Source organism: Colossoma macropomum, unplaced genomic scaffold (genome assembly GCF_904425465.1).
Source record: "Colossoma macropomum unplaced genomic scaffold, Colossoma_macropomum, whole genome shotgun sequence".
Lineage (NCBI taxonomy): Eukaryota > Metazoa > Chordata > Actinopteri > Characiformes > Serrasalmidae > Colossoma > Colossoma macropomum.
In genome coordinates, this window is record NW_023494809.1 from 6053907 (window position 1) to 6066071 (window position 12165).

The 12165-nt window shown below is 41.0% G+C and overlaps 1 protein-coding gene across 2 annotated transcripts in view; it reads right to left on the reverse strand.

The window, feature by feature from the left end:
- Window positions 1–1031: 1031 nt before the first annotated feature.
- Window positions 1032–12165, reverse strand: part of cep85 (centrosomal protein 85) — a 28475-nt gene continuing 17341 nt past the window's right edge. For both annotated transcript variants that reach the window (XM_036558817.1, XM_036558818.1), the window contains 9 exons: window positions 11635–11752; window positions 9796–9981; window positions 7770–7922; window positions 6504–6658; window positions 5065–5182; window positions 4134–4184; window positions 3797–3904; window positions 2946–3201; window positions 1032–1910 (listed from right to left, as the gene is read on the reverse strand). In XM_036558817.1, the coding sequence (XP_036414710.1) occupies window positions 1747–1910; window positions 2946–3201; window positions 3797–3904; window positions 4134–4184; window positions 5065–5182; window positions 6504–6658; window positions 7770–7922; window positions 9796–9981; window positions 11635–11752 (1309 nt within the window). In that variant the 3' untranslated portion in view covers window positions 1032–1746. The remainder of the gene's footprint in view (window positions 1911–2945; window positions 3202–3796; window positions 3905–4133; window positions 4185–5064; window positions 5183–6503; window positions 6659–7769; window positions 7923–9795; window positions 9982–11634; window positions 11753–12165) is intronic.

Sequence of the window (12165 nt, forward strand, 5' to 3'; positions counted from 1 at the left end):
GAAGCGCTCTAACATGAAATGTAACATGACCACATCTTTGTGCAAAAACGTTTTCAAAAAGTAAATGAACATCTGTCAGCAGCTGTTTCCCTCTAGAAATCAGAAGATCTCAAATGTAGCTGATCAGTCAGGACATGTTTGGCCTCTGAAGTTTGCGTCTTTTGCTATGAGGCCTAAGTGACAGACGCTTATAGCTCACTAGGTTAGCATGGTGCTAACTGCAGGCCTGAATCATCACATGCTGGCCTCAAACGGTGTAGAGTGGTCAATAATCTCTAATGAACTTGCTATATGTGAACCAGCTGTCGTAGGCTTATATTACTCATTAGCTACATTAGCCTTTAAACTAAAGAAGGTTCAGACACCAAACATGTCTGAGCTGACTGACCACGTTTGAGGTCAGTGGGGAAACAGCTCATATTAGATTTTTTGCTTTACTTTAGTCAGCGTTGTGTTATTTAATACCAGAAGTTTAGAACATAGAGAATAATGAGTCATGTTGTTGTGTACGGAGCCCCTGAGGTGACAGGGTGGTTATTTTTTTAATAAGGCATGGCCACAAATTAATATATTGAGGCCAAGAGATAAGTGTCTCATAATTTGTGGCCTCAATGTATTACCTTGTGGCCTCAATATAATACTTTATGGCCTCAATATAGTAAACTGCAGCCTCAATATAATACCTCGTGGCCTCAATACAGTAAATTGTGGCCTCAATATAGTAAACTTTGGCCACAATATATTAATTTGTAGCCTCAATATAATAACTCCTGGCCTCAATACAGTAAACTGTGGCCTCAGTAGATGAACTTGTGGCCTCAATATAATCCCTAGTGGCCTTAATGTACTAACTTTGGCCTCAATACAGTAATTTTGGCCTCAATATAGTAATTTGCGGCCACAATATCTTATTTTGTGGCCTCAATATAGTAACTCCTGGCCTCAATACAGTAAATTGTGGCCTCAGTAGATGAACCTGTGGCCTCAATATAGTAATTTGTGGTCTCAATATAATAATTTGTGGCCACGCCTTATTAAAAAAAACCATGTCACCTTAGAGCTCTGTAATTATGAAGGTTTAAAATCACACATTCGATGTCTATGTATGTTAAATATGATGGAATGTTCTGATTAAAAACAAAAAAAGTTACTTTATTTGACGCCACGCGTCGTTAATGAAGTTGTTCTAGCTGATATTAAAGGTGCAGGCGTGTCTGTGGACTTTAATGCGTGTTGGTTTAGCACAAAAGGCACAACCACGTTTCTCCTCAGCGCAGGTGAGATAACGGCAGGTAGTGTTCGCCCTCCAGCTCATGTTAATCTGAGATGACGGGCAAAAGACGTAAAGCTAACGTTCCTCGCATCACGAAAAGCTAAACAAAGAAGGATTAGAAATTATTTTCAGTTGATTGTCAACCACATCACATTCGCTCCCCAACACACGGGAATGATCACGTTAAACAGCAACACAGCACCACGAAAACAAACGTCAGTCGGATGGAGAAGTTAGAAAAATAGCGATATTACGACCTTTATATAAAAATAAGCCAATGTAGTGTCGTTAGCGTTAGCCTCAGTGTTAGCACTGCTAGCCCTTCGAGAGGAAACAGCGTGGACTGAACCTGCTCTGCGTTCCTGGTGGTTCTGAATGAAGGCACAAAGCTGTGGAGCCTTAAAGGTCCGTTCAGAGGAACAACCATGGACTGAACATGCTCTGGTGGTTCCTCTGGTTCCTCTGGTTGAGGGTCACTGGGTGGTGCAGTTGTCGCCCATGTCCTGGGCGTAGCGGTCAGAGACGGTGGTCCTCAGTGCCTCCACGTCTCGGCGGAGCTGCAGCGCCTCCTGCAGTTTCCTCTGCAGAACTGCAGGGCTGAGCCAGTCCTCGCTCTGCTCCGACACTGCAGGCGGCGCTGTAGGAGAGAACAAGCAATACGTTTCAGCCGGAACAGAACAGGAGCTGATTTCCAATACTTTCAATAATGTGACACCAATTTTTTTGAATGGTTTGGAATCAATGAGTGGGTCTACATGAACTAAATAATCCGATCATAATCAGATTTCTGCAGTTATCTGATTATTCAAACGGTAATGTAAACAGCACACTCTGCTTTCTTAGATCAGAGTGAGGTCTATAAATCTGATCAAGAAATCTGATAAAGAGGCTGGATTTTAGCTCGGTAATCAGATTTCTCAGTGCATGTGAACCCTTACTCTGAATTCTTTCGGATTTCTCAGTCTGAGCATGTGCGAGAACAGACGGCAGTACTGGAAATAAACGAGCAGCGTCGCCGCGAGACGCAAATACGTGCTTGACGAAATGAAGGATTTAATTATTCTTCATCTTCTAGATGATGAACACTGATCAGGCATAACATTATGACCACCTCCTTGTTTCTACACTCATTGTCCATTTTATCAGCAGCACTGCTGTGTCTGATCCACTCACCACACTCTCTACAGTTACAGTTACCATCCACACACACACCTTCATTACCATGACTACACACACAAACCTGCCACAGCCCTGCATAGTAAACTGTTACTGCCAGTGCTAAGTTACCATGACAACAAAGAACAAGCATCCCTCCAACTACCATGTAAACGTTAGCAGTGAATGAGCTGCACAGGGCAAAAACAGCTTATTATATGAGACCTTTTAGAAACAAAAGCACTCTATAATGATCCACAGTCACTCTGACAGAATGTAATACACTACAGGAAGTGTAGGGGGCGATATGGCTTCTACTGTTTCATTTAAAAAGCCTCTATAATGTTCATATGATCCACACAGTCACTCTGACAGACTGTAATACACTACAGGAAGTGTAGGGGGCGATATGGCTTCTACTGTTTCATTTAAAAAGCCTCTATAATGTTCATATGATCCACACAGTCACTCTGACAGACTGTAATACTCTACAGGAGGTGTGTGTATTTGTACTCACAGCTGATGCCCAGCAGCATGGACAGGTTGGGGTCTTTGCCCTGTGCGGTGTGGGTGAGGACGCTGCAGAGGGAGCGGAGGTCACTCAGACAGGCCTCCATCTCTCCATAGAGCTGCTGGGTGAGCTGGACCCCCGCTGGCTGCAGGCCGCAGTCGGCCTCCCATCGGACACATCCATCACCGGACCCTGCAGTGGCCTGCAGCCGCTCCCGCAGAGTCACAGTCTGCTCCATCAGATCCTGATTCTGTACAGAGAGCTGAAACACAACAACACACCCGTTTACGTTCACACGCGTTTAAAAACCTGCACACATCCAAACACACTCAATGAAGGGTCATCCAAACACATCACAACACAATACTATGATATTCTGTTGACTAGCCTGGAAACAATTTACAGAAATGGAAAAAAAAAAAATAACAATAACTCTGCCTTAAAATCACAAACACTTATTAAAATAATAGGTACAATAATTAAATAAAACTACAGAAATAAATTAAAACTTTAAAGGTTAATTTCCAATAATTAATAATAGCAGTTACCGAATAATTCATAGTAGGTACTGAATAATTCATAGCGGTACTGAATAATTCATAGTGGGTGCTGAATAATTTACAGTAGACACTGAATAATTAATAGTAGATACTAAATAATTCATAGTGAGTACTGAAAAATTCATAGCAGTTACCGCATAATTTAAATTAGACACTGAATAATTTATAGTAGACACTGAATAATTCATAGCAGTTACCGCATAATTTAAATTAGACACTGAATAATTTATAGTAGACACTGAATAATTCATAGCAGTTACCAAATTTATAGTAGAAATAAGAGTCTGTATAACTGACCTCCTTCACTGCGGAGTGTAACTGCAGCAGCTCCTTCTCTTTAGCGTCCAGCTCGTCTCTCAGAGCCTGACCGCTGCTCTCCTCCTCACTCAGGTGCTGCTGCATGTTCTGAATAAACCAACACACACAAACGACAGAGAGACATTTCAGAGAGGATCAGATACTCACACACATATACAGTCTGCTGCATGTCTGCCACGTCAGCAGCCAGCAAACGAGACCTAATGCTAATAAACAAGAACAGTGAAGATCCTCTTAACATCACCAGAAGGCTCAACTGACCCTCAGTATCATTCATGTGTTAGCAATGCTAGCATGTTCGGGGTGAGGTGCGTACCCTGATCTGTGAGCCCAGCTGTTCCATCATCCTCAACTGCTTCTCAATAACCTGAAACAAGAAATTTCATTTGACGACTTAACAATGCAAAAATTCAGAGACGATGTATGATTTTAGGGGAACTCCTCCAATTTTTCAAAATTTTCTGCATAATTAAGCAGTTAAGAGTCGTTCAGAGTGGTTTGGTGTGAAACGCTCTGTTCTAGAGAAACTTACTGAGTCAGAACTGTTCACAGTGGTGGTGATAGGAACCAGACGTCCACCTCTAAAAGCTCCCTCACAGAAAGTTCCTACATGAAATGGTTATGAATTCACTGCCTGAAGGTTTTAGACTAAAACACATTTTTTAAACCCATTCATGGTGGCAGATGGTGGGGGGTACAACATGTAGGGTGCTGGGAAGAAAAAATAGTCCCCAAAGAAAACTGATTATTTCAGATTTATCACTATTTTCCATCATCAACATTCCATATAAACTCAGAAGACTCGTGTAGGTTCACTGGTGGTTCTGGATAGTAAATAAAATGTCTATATTTGTGTTGTAGTCATGGCGACCCCTGGTTCCCATCACCACCACTGTAAAGACATCTGAACCATTTCACACCAAACCACTCTGAAATATGCAGAATATTTTAAACGGGTCATGCATATAAAATACAGGTATGCAATATGAATATTTATTGTAATTGTGATAAATGACATCACAATATGCTTTTTCTGAGAATTTGGTAGACATGGTCAGTACCTAAAGAACTCTGACCAACAGGACGTTTGATTACAAAGAGAGCATCATTAGTCCTGTTTAACTGGATTTAGCAGAACTACGGGTTCTTCTCTGCTCCAATGCAAACTTCAGAAAATCTAGATATAGTGATGCATGTTGCTTATTGGTCTATATTTGCCATATTGCCCCGCCACTACGTAAACACACCTTTTTGAGTTTCTGCTGCTCCTCCTTCAGGGCCACATTCTCCTCTCGGAGCTTCTCGATGTCCAGAGACGGTAACCTCGCGCCATCTTCCAGGCTCTCCTGCACTCTAGCCTGGAGACTACATAACACACATACTGTACTTCTCTGTCCTATAAACATACTGCTGTACAATGGATCGTGACATCGTGATTGCAATGCAAAACTATGACAAGGCAAGTTTACTAATACAGCACCTTTCATTCACTGCTGTCAGTGCTTTACAAATGAGGGAAAATAAAGAGTTATTTAAAAAAGTGAATTAAAGATGAACAGAAACAAGTAACAAACGCAAAAAGAATGCAAAAATAAACACGATTAAAAAACAACAGATTTCAAAGGAGAAAAAATGTCATTAAAAATCAAAAAAGGACATTAGGATATAATTTAAAAATCTAATTAAAAAATAAAAATAAATTAGGATAAAGTGCTGTTACAGAGAAGAAGGGCTAAAAAAGCTAACCGCGTTTTAAACTGAGCTGAAAGCTGCACAAATAGGAGTGTTTTAAGCCTGGATTCAAGAGCGTCTAGTGTCAGAGCTCTGTGCAGTGTGGAGAATGGAGATTCTATTAAAAAGGACCTATATAATAAAAAAAGGAATTTTTTTTGCAGGAGTTTAGCACAGTATGTTGTCACTGAGCATACCGTTCACATTTCAGTCCATACAGTCCATTTAGGCAAACTAAACTCTATTAAAAACAGCCCATTTTAAATCAAGTGTTTTTGTGATGTCATGAATAATTTACATAAAGCCGTCTATTCAGCCTACAGCAGTCTAGCTCTGCCTGTTCACACTGAAGTCATATGGAGCATTTCAGCCTGGACTACTTATTGAATGAGGCACAACACAGGCAGCCAATCAGAACAGAGCTCACGTACATATATTAGTCTTAAAGACATAGTATCAAAAACAGCGTGTTTAATAGGGGATAAAGGGATAAAGAGAGGCTGAAAAATGATCACGCAGAAATGAAATATGACTTTTTCTGGTACAAAAATGACTCATATTATAAAGGTAAAACATAGATGCATGAAAAATGAAGGGCATGCAGAGCAGCAGAGGAGGTGCTGCAACAATATTGTCACTGAGAGAGATCCGCCCCTCCACAATATCTCACAATTGCTAGACTGAGTGTCATGTGGCCACATTTTAATCAGCTAATATCTCTGTGAAAAAAAGGACATTTTCTTTTTTTCCATGATTTTTCCATTCCTCTGACTTAAATGAACTGAATCCGTTTTTGCCTGAGAAATGAAAGGGGAAGTCCTCGCCATATAGTGTATCAAATGTAAACAATTCAATTCAAAGCGAAAGCCAGTGACTGGTGAATCCAATACGTCTCCTCTAAGACCCCCCCCTCTATTGAATCGTACAGGTGGGTAAGCAGGTGTGTGCGCTGTACCTGGTGACGGTGTTGAGCAGCTCTCTCTCTCTGCGTCTCTGCTCCTCCAGCTGGCTGTCTTTGCTGCGACTGGCTGACCGGCTCTCCTCCAGCTGGGTCTGCAGCTCCAACACTGCAGCCTGCAGCTCACCCACCTTCTGCTCCGCAGCTTCCAGCTAATATACATACACACAAACACAAATACAGGAAAAGTCTGAACGTTATTTCACAGCAGTTCACTTCAAACTTACAGAACACACTCAGGCCCAATCCCACTTCACCCCTCGCCCCTACCACTTAGCCACATCGCCCAGTTTGGTGCATTCATGTCTAGGGGTGGGGTGTCCTGATTCTTGGTAAGACAGAGGGGGAGGGTGAAGTGTTAGAGCTACATGACCCTCCAAATGGAGGTTTTTCAGAGACACCAAACAGAGAGTTATGAGAAAAAAAGAAACACCGGCGAGACGGAGAACAAGAGACCAAAGAAACCCACAAATGTGAGAATTTTCTCTGTTAAAAATTACGATAACCATCTTATTATCAATATTAGTATTATATTTATGTAGTGTGCTGATGTCTTGGTAGCTAAATTTCCTGTTCCACCTTAAATAGTCCAGGAGTTACACTCTGGCGCCTGAGGTGTCTGAACTGCTGCACCATTTAAGGTGGAATGGGAAAATCTGAACAAGAAGCTGGCGAATATCTGACTTTAGCTTCATATCACTGAAGAATTAGGGGTGAGCGATAATAAATAATTGATATATGATGCTCTAAATGTAACTAAAGTCCAGCAGTGAGCTGTTCTATATGATAAACATGAACATCTGATGAAGCTGACAGGTTTAATGCTGACTGATGGAGAAGATAAAGCCAGACCAGTAACCAGCAAGATCTGAGCTTTAACAGTATAAATGAATGTGGGCTCACTATTTGGCAAGTACAAAGCTTTTAATTTATGGGCTCTACTGATTGTTACTGTGTTTATGACCAAATTAATAACCATAAATAACCTAATTTTAAACCATTTTTAAACAGGTAGTGTTGTTGTGAAGTGGTTCCACAATATGTTTACCAAACAAGACAGCAAATCCTCCATGCTTTCAATTATAAGGCACAAATAAAACTGGTTAAAGGGCTCATTTGCATATTGTAGCCTTACGAGGTATCAATTACAATCCATCAATGCATTCTGAATGTACTATAAGGCTTATCACAATCTGAATGTAACACAGTAGTAAATCTGTGTCGTGAAGGCAAAATTCAGGCCGTGAACGCGGCTGGTTCTACCTGCTTCCTCTGGCTCTGGTAGTCCTCCATGGTGGGCAGGTCAGCCAGGTATCGCTCGAGGGTCTCGATGCGCTGCTGTTTCTCACGGTTCTGCTCGCACTCCTTCTGACACTTCTTCTTCAGGCTGTTGATGTGCTTGTCTCGATTTCGGATCTTTAACAACAGAAGAGCGCAAACACTGTTTAGCACAGCACTGAGATAAAATAAAGAAATTAAAATTAACTCTTCCCCACCAGATAAAACAGAAATGAAACAAAACAGAAACATGACTGGAGGATCTACATACGCAGTAACATAAACTCAAACTAATAGTGGATCATCTCATGAAGATCACTTTTTAATCGAGATACATCACCATGGCAACTTGCATACCTAATCTGCTTCAGGGCCGTTTAACTTTGTTCTTAAAAAGCACTCAAATAAATCAGGCTGAACTTCTGGCCAATCAGAGCCAGTTTTTGATTCACTTTTTTCCCCACCTTGTGACAACTGTGGCACACACTGATCAGGAGTAACATTATGACCACCTCCTTGTCCACCAACCAAAAATATCCAGCCAACAGCGTCCTGTGGGCAGCGTCCTGTGACCACTGATGAAGGACTAGAGGATGACCAACACAAACTGTGCAGCAGCAGATGAGCTATCGCCTCTGACTTTACATCTACAAGGTGGACTGACAAGGTAGGAGTGTCTATTTGAGTGGACAGTGAGTGGACACAGTGTTTAAAACTCCAGCAGCACTGCTGTGTCTGATCCACTCAGACCAGCGCAATACACACTAACACACCACCACCACGTCAGTGTTACTGCAGTGCTGAGAATGATCCACCACCCAAATAGTACCTGCTCTGTGAGGGTCCATGGGGGTCCTGACCACTGAAGAACAGGGTAAAAGGGGGCTAACAAAGTATCAGAGAAACAGATGGACTACAGTCTGTAACTGTAGAACTACAAAGTGCACCTATATAGTAAGTGGAGCTGATAAAATGGACAATGAGCGTAGAAACAAGGAGGTGGTCTTAATGTTACGCCTGATCGGTGGACATCACATGAAAGATAACAAAATCATACAATAGATATAAAGCAATTATTACTCTAGTAAGTACTAATGCACGGTGTGCACACTGTTATGACCCCTCGTTTCAGTAACTTTTCTGTGTCTGTCTGTGGTCATTTTGTGTGTTTTCCCCTCTTGTTGTATTAAATGCAGGTCCGTGACTGGGCACATGGGGCACACTCCTGTATAAAGGGTGCAGGGCTCTCTTCCCTCTGATGTGACCTGGAACAGCGTGTCCAGACCAGCTTGGCACTCTTCACTTCAGTCTGCTTCGCTTTGCTGCTGTTGTTAAAATTGTGACTGCTTGATTAGACTTTGTGAGCTTGGGGAAAGTAGGGGGCGGCGCCACGTTGTTTTCTTACCTTTTCTCCCGTGTAAGGGAGGGAGTGTGGGTAGCCATACGTCTTTTTGTTTCTTTTGTTTGTAGTTTAGTTAGGGTTTGAAATCATTAGTTTTGTTTTTATTGTTTCGGCATATGCTTCTCCCTGAAGTCTTTAGTCCCCATTCAGCTTGGCCTTTAGCAAACTTGCCTATTTTTAGCAAAGTCTAAATAAACCAGCAGTTTTCAGTTTTGAATGGTGTCCAGTGTCTGGTCTGCCGGCTGGTCTGGGGAGAGAGCCCACTCTCATTTTCTGTTACGGGTCGTAACAACGCGCACAGCCTGAGTACCCAAACCTCTGACTAACACAGAAAGCCGTGCTCCCGAGTAGCACAACCGTCTAAGCGCTGGCCGCATCATCAGGAGATCGCTAGTTCGATCCCTCATGACGCAAATTTTGGTTGAAAATAAAAGGGTGAAATTTTCATGGATTTTCATCTTTTCTTGGTGGTATTTATGTAGACATAGCCAAGCCAGCTTGGAGCTAAACTCTGCATGAAGGCAGCTCTCCAAGACCAGGTTTGGAGACCAGGAGCTAAACATCCCCCTGATTGGTGCTCTGAGGCACGTTCCTCTAACTGTTCCTCACCCTCTCCTCCTGCTTCTTCAGCTCCTCTGTGTGCTTCTCCTTGCTCTCCTTCAGCACTTCGCTCAGTCGGTGGGTTTCTGTTTCCACGGCAGCCAAACGCCGCTCCGCCTCCACCTTCTCCTGAGCCAGCGAGTCGCTGCACTCCGCAAACTGAGAGCGCAGAAAAGCGTTCTCCCGCTGAGCCTCCTGCACAAACACATACAGCACCGTTAGGAACATCCCCAACTCTCCACACCGACTACTTAAAGACATAAAGGACTGCAGTGATTGGCACTGCAGTTCACTCTGAGACGAGGTTTAACCCTCAGTTTTTATTGTCATTTTGCTTCATATTTGTTTACATTACATAAATATTTACATCACTGTTGGTACAAAACCTTGAATCACTTTTTTTGTTTTTAACATAATTGAAAATGTCCGCTGCCATATACCGGCTTATATTTCATCTGTAATATCTCTGAATAACAGTAATTATTAGACCTGCTCAGTGACTGGATCACCTGAGTTTTTACTGAACTGGGAAAATCTGAACACCAGTGAGCAGGAATTCACTACTGGAGTCTCTAAAACTCACTCTCTGGTGTCACTTTTAGCCTCTAACCACCTTCAGACAGCCTGGAACTGTTTTAGTTGGGTTTGACTTTTCCTTTCTTCTTTTTATGTATTATTACTATTATTATTATTATTAATAATAATAATATTAACAACAACAACAACAACAACAACATTTTATTTCAAGTTGCAATCTGTTTTATTTTATGTTAATTCTTTTACTATTCTTTTTTAGTAAATTAGGTTTTTCTAAAATTTTTGTTTTCTTACCGCTTACTATCAAGGTCGACTCTTTTACTTCATTTTAATGCGTTTTTATTATGAATTTTACTATTTTGTTTATTTAATTTGATTTTTTTTAATATATAAATCTTCTTGTCTGATGATTTCATTTGCTTTAGCTGGTAAATTTCAACTTTTTTAATCCCTGTGTAATTTACTCGGCTATACTGTAAATGAGGGTCACCCTCAATGTACATCCGAGACCAAATAAAGGTTGGTTGATTGACTTAAACCAAACTTTAATTTTTTTCTCTTCTCTTGTCAAAAAATATTTATAGCTTTGAAACGCAATTACATAATTAACAGGTATGCTCCAATATGGGAACCGTGGGCCGACGCAGATATCTGGATTTTTTCATGTTCATAACTGCCAATGGCGACACCAACACTGACACCTAATACAAATCTCACATTTATAATGAGTTAAAATTGGGACTAAATCTACCTGCGTCAGCATTACTGAGAAATATAACCTTAATGCATGTATGTATTTTATTTTCTGAGGGTTACAGATGCAGTAAATTAATAAAATGAAAAGATTCAGCACAATAACCCAACATCACCTAAACATTCTGCTCTTCCAAAGAATAACAGACATATCAAATATTAGTCTGAAGTATCAGTCAAATCTAAACATCTGTCTGTCGTCTACGTGTGTGTGTATATATGTATTTATTTTAGGCAAATATCTGTAGATACTGATATGATTCTGACATAATTCATCCCTATTAATGACCTCTCTGGGGAAAATTTTGGAAATGTGTGTTTGCAGGTAAATAAATAATTAAATAAATAAATAAACAGATAAAATAAACACCCGTTGTGTTCAGAAAAACTGGATGAGTCATGTTGCACACCGACACACCCTAGTGGGATGCTGGCAGCATGCTTGTTTTATTGTGCATTTTTGTCTATATAGACTTCCCCTTTAAACACCTCTCTGAATGTGTGATACAGGCTGTTGTGTCCGAGCGCTGAGAGAGCGGGCGAGCACTGCGCACTGACCTGCAGCCGTAACATACAGATGTCGGTAAACGGAGCTCCACGGCCCATCAGAGCCGAGTGAATCTGTACCTCGCTCTCTCTGAGACGCTGCTCCAGCTGACACAGCTGCTGCTTCTGCCTGAAACACGACCGTAAACAACAACAAGGGTTAACAACAACAACAACAACAACAACAACAACAACAGGGTTATGATTAATATTAATACTGCAGAAACTGTGATATTTCAATATGGAATTCATATCAGCAGCCAATTAAAATGTGGAATACAGGTTTTCCTAATTTTGCAAAGTAAAAGTAGATTTTAAAAACTTAAGACACAAAAGAATAGAGGTGTGTAAAATGGCGATTTTTATCATAATCGTGACAAATTATGTTACAATAACCTCTTCTGAGTAAAGCATGGATGTGGGCGGTAATTAAAGAACACTGAACTTCATGTTACACTGCAAACAGAACATAATTAGTCCTGTTTAACTGGATTTAGTGTAGCACAGACTGAAATGTTGAAATAAATCACTGCATTCATATTG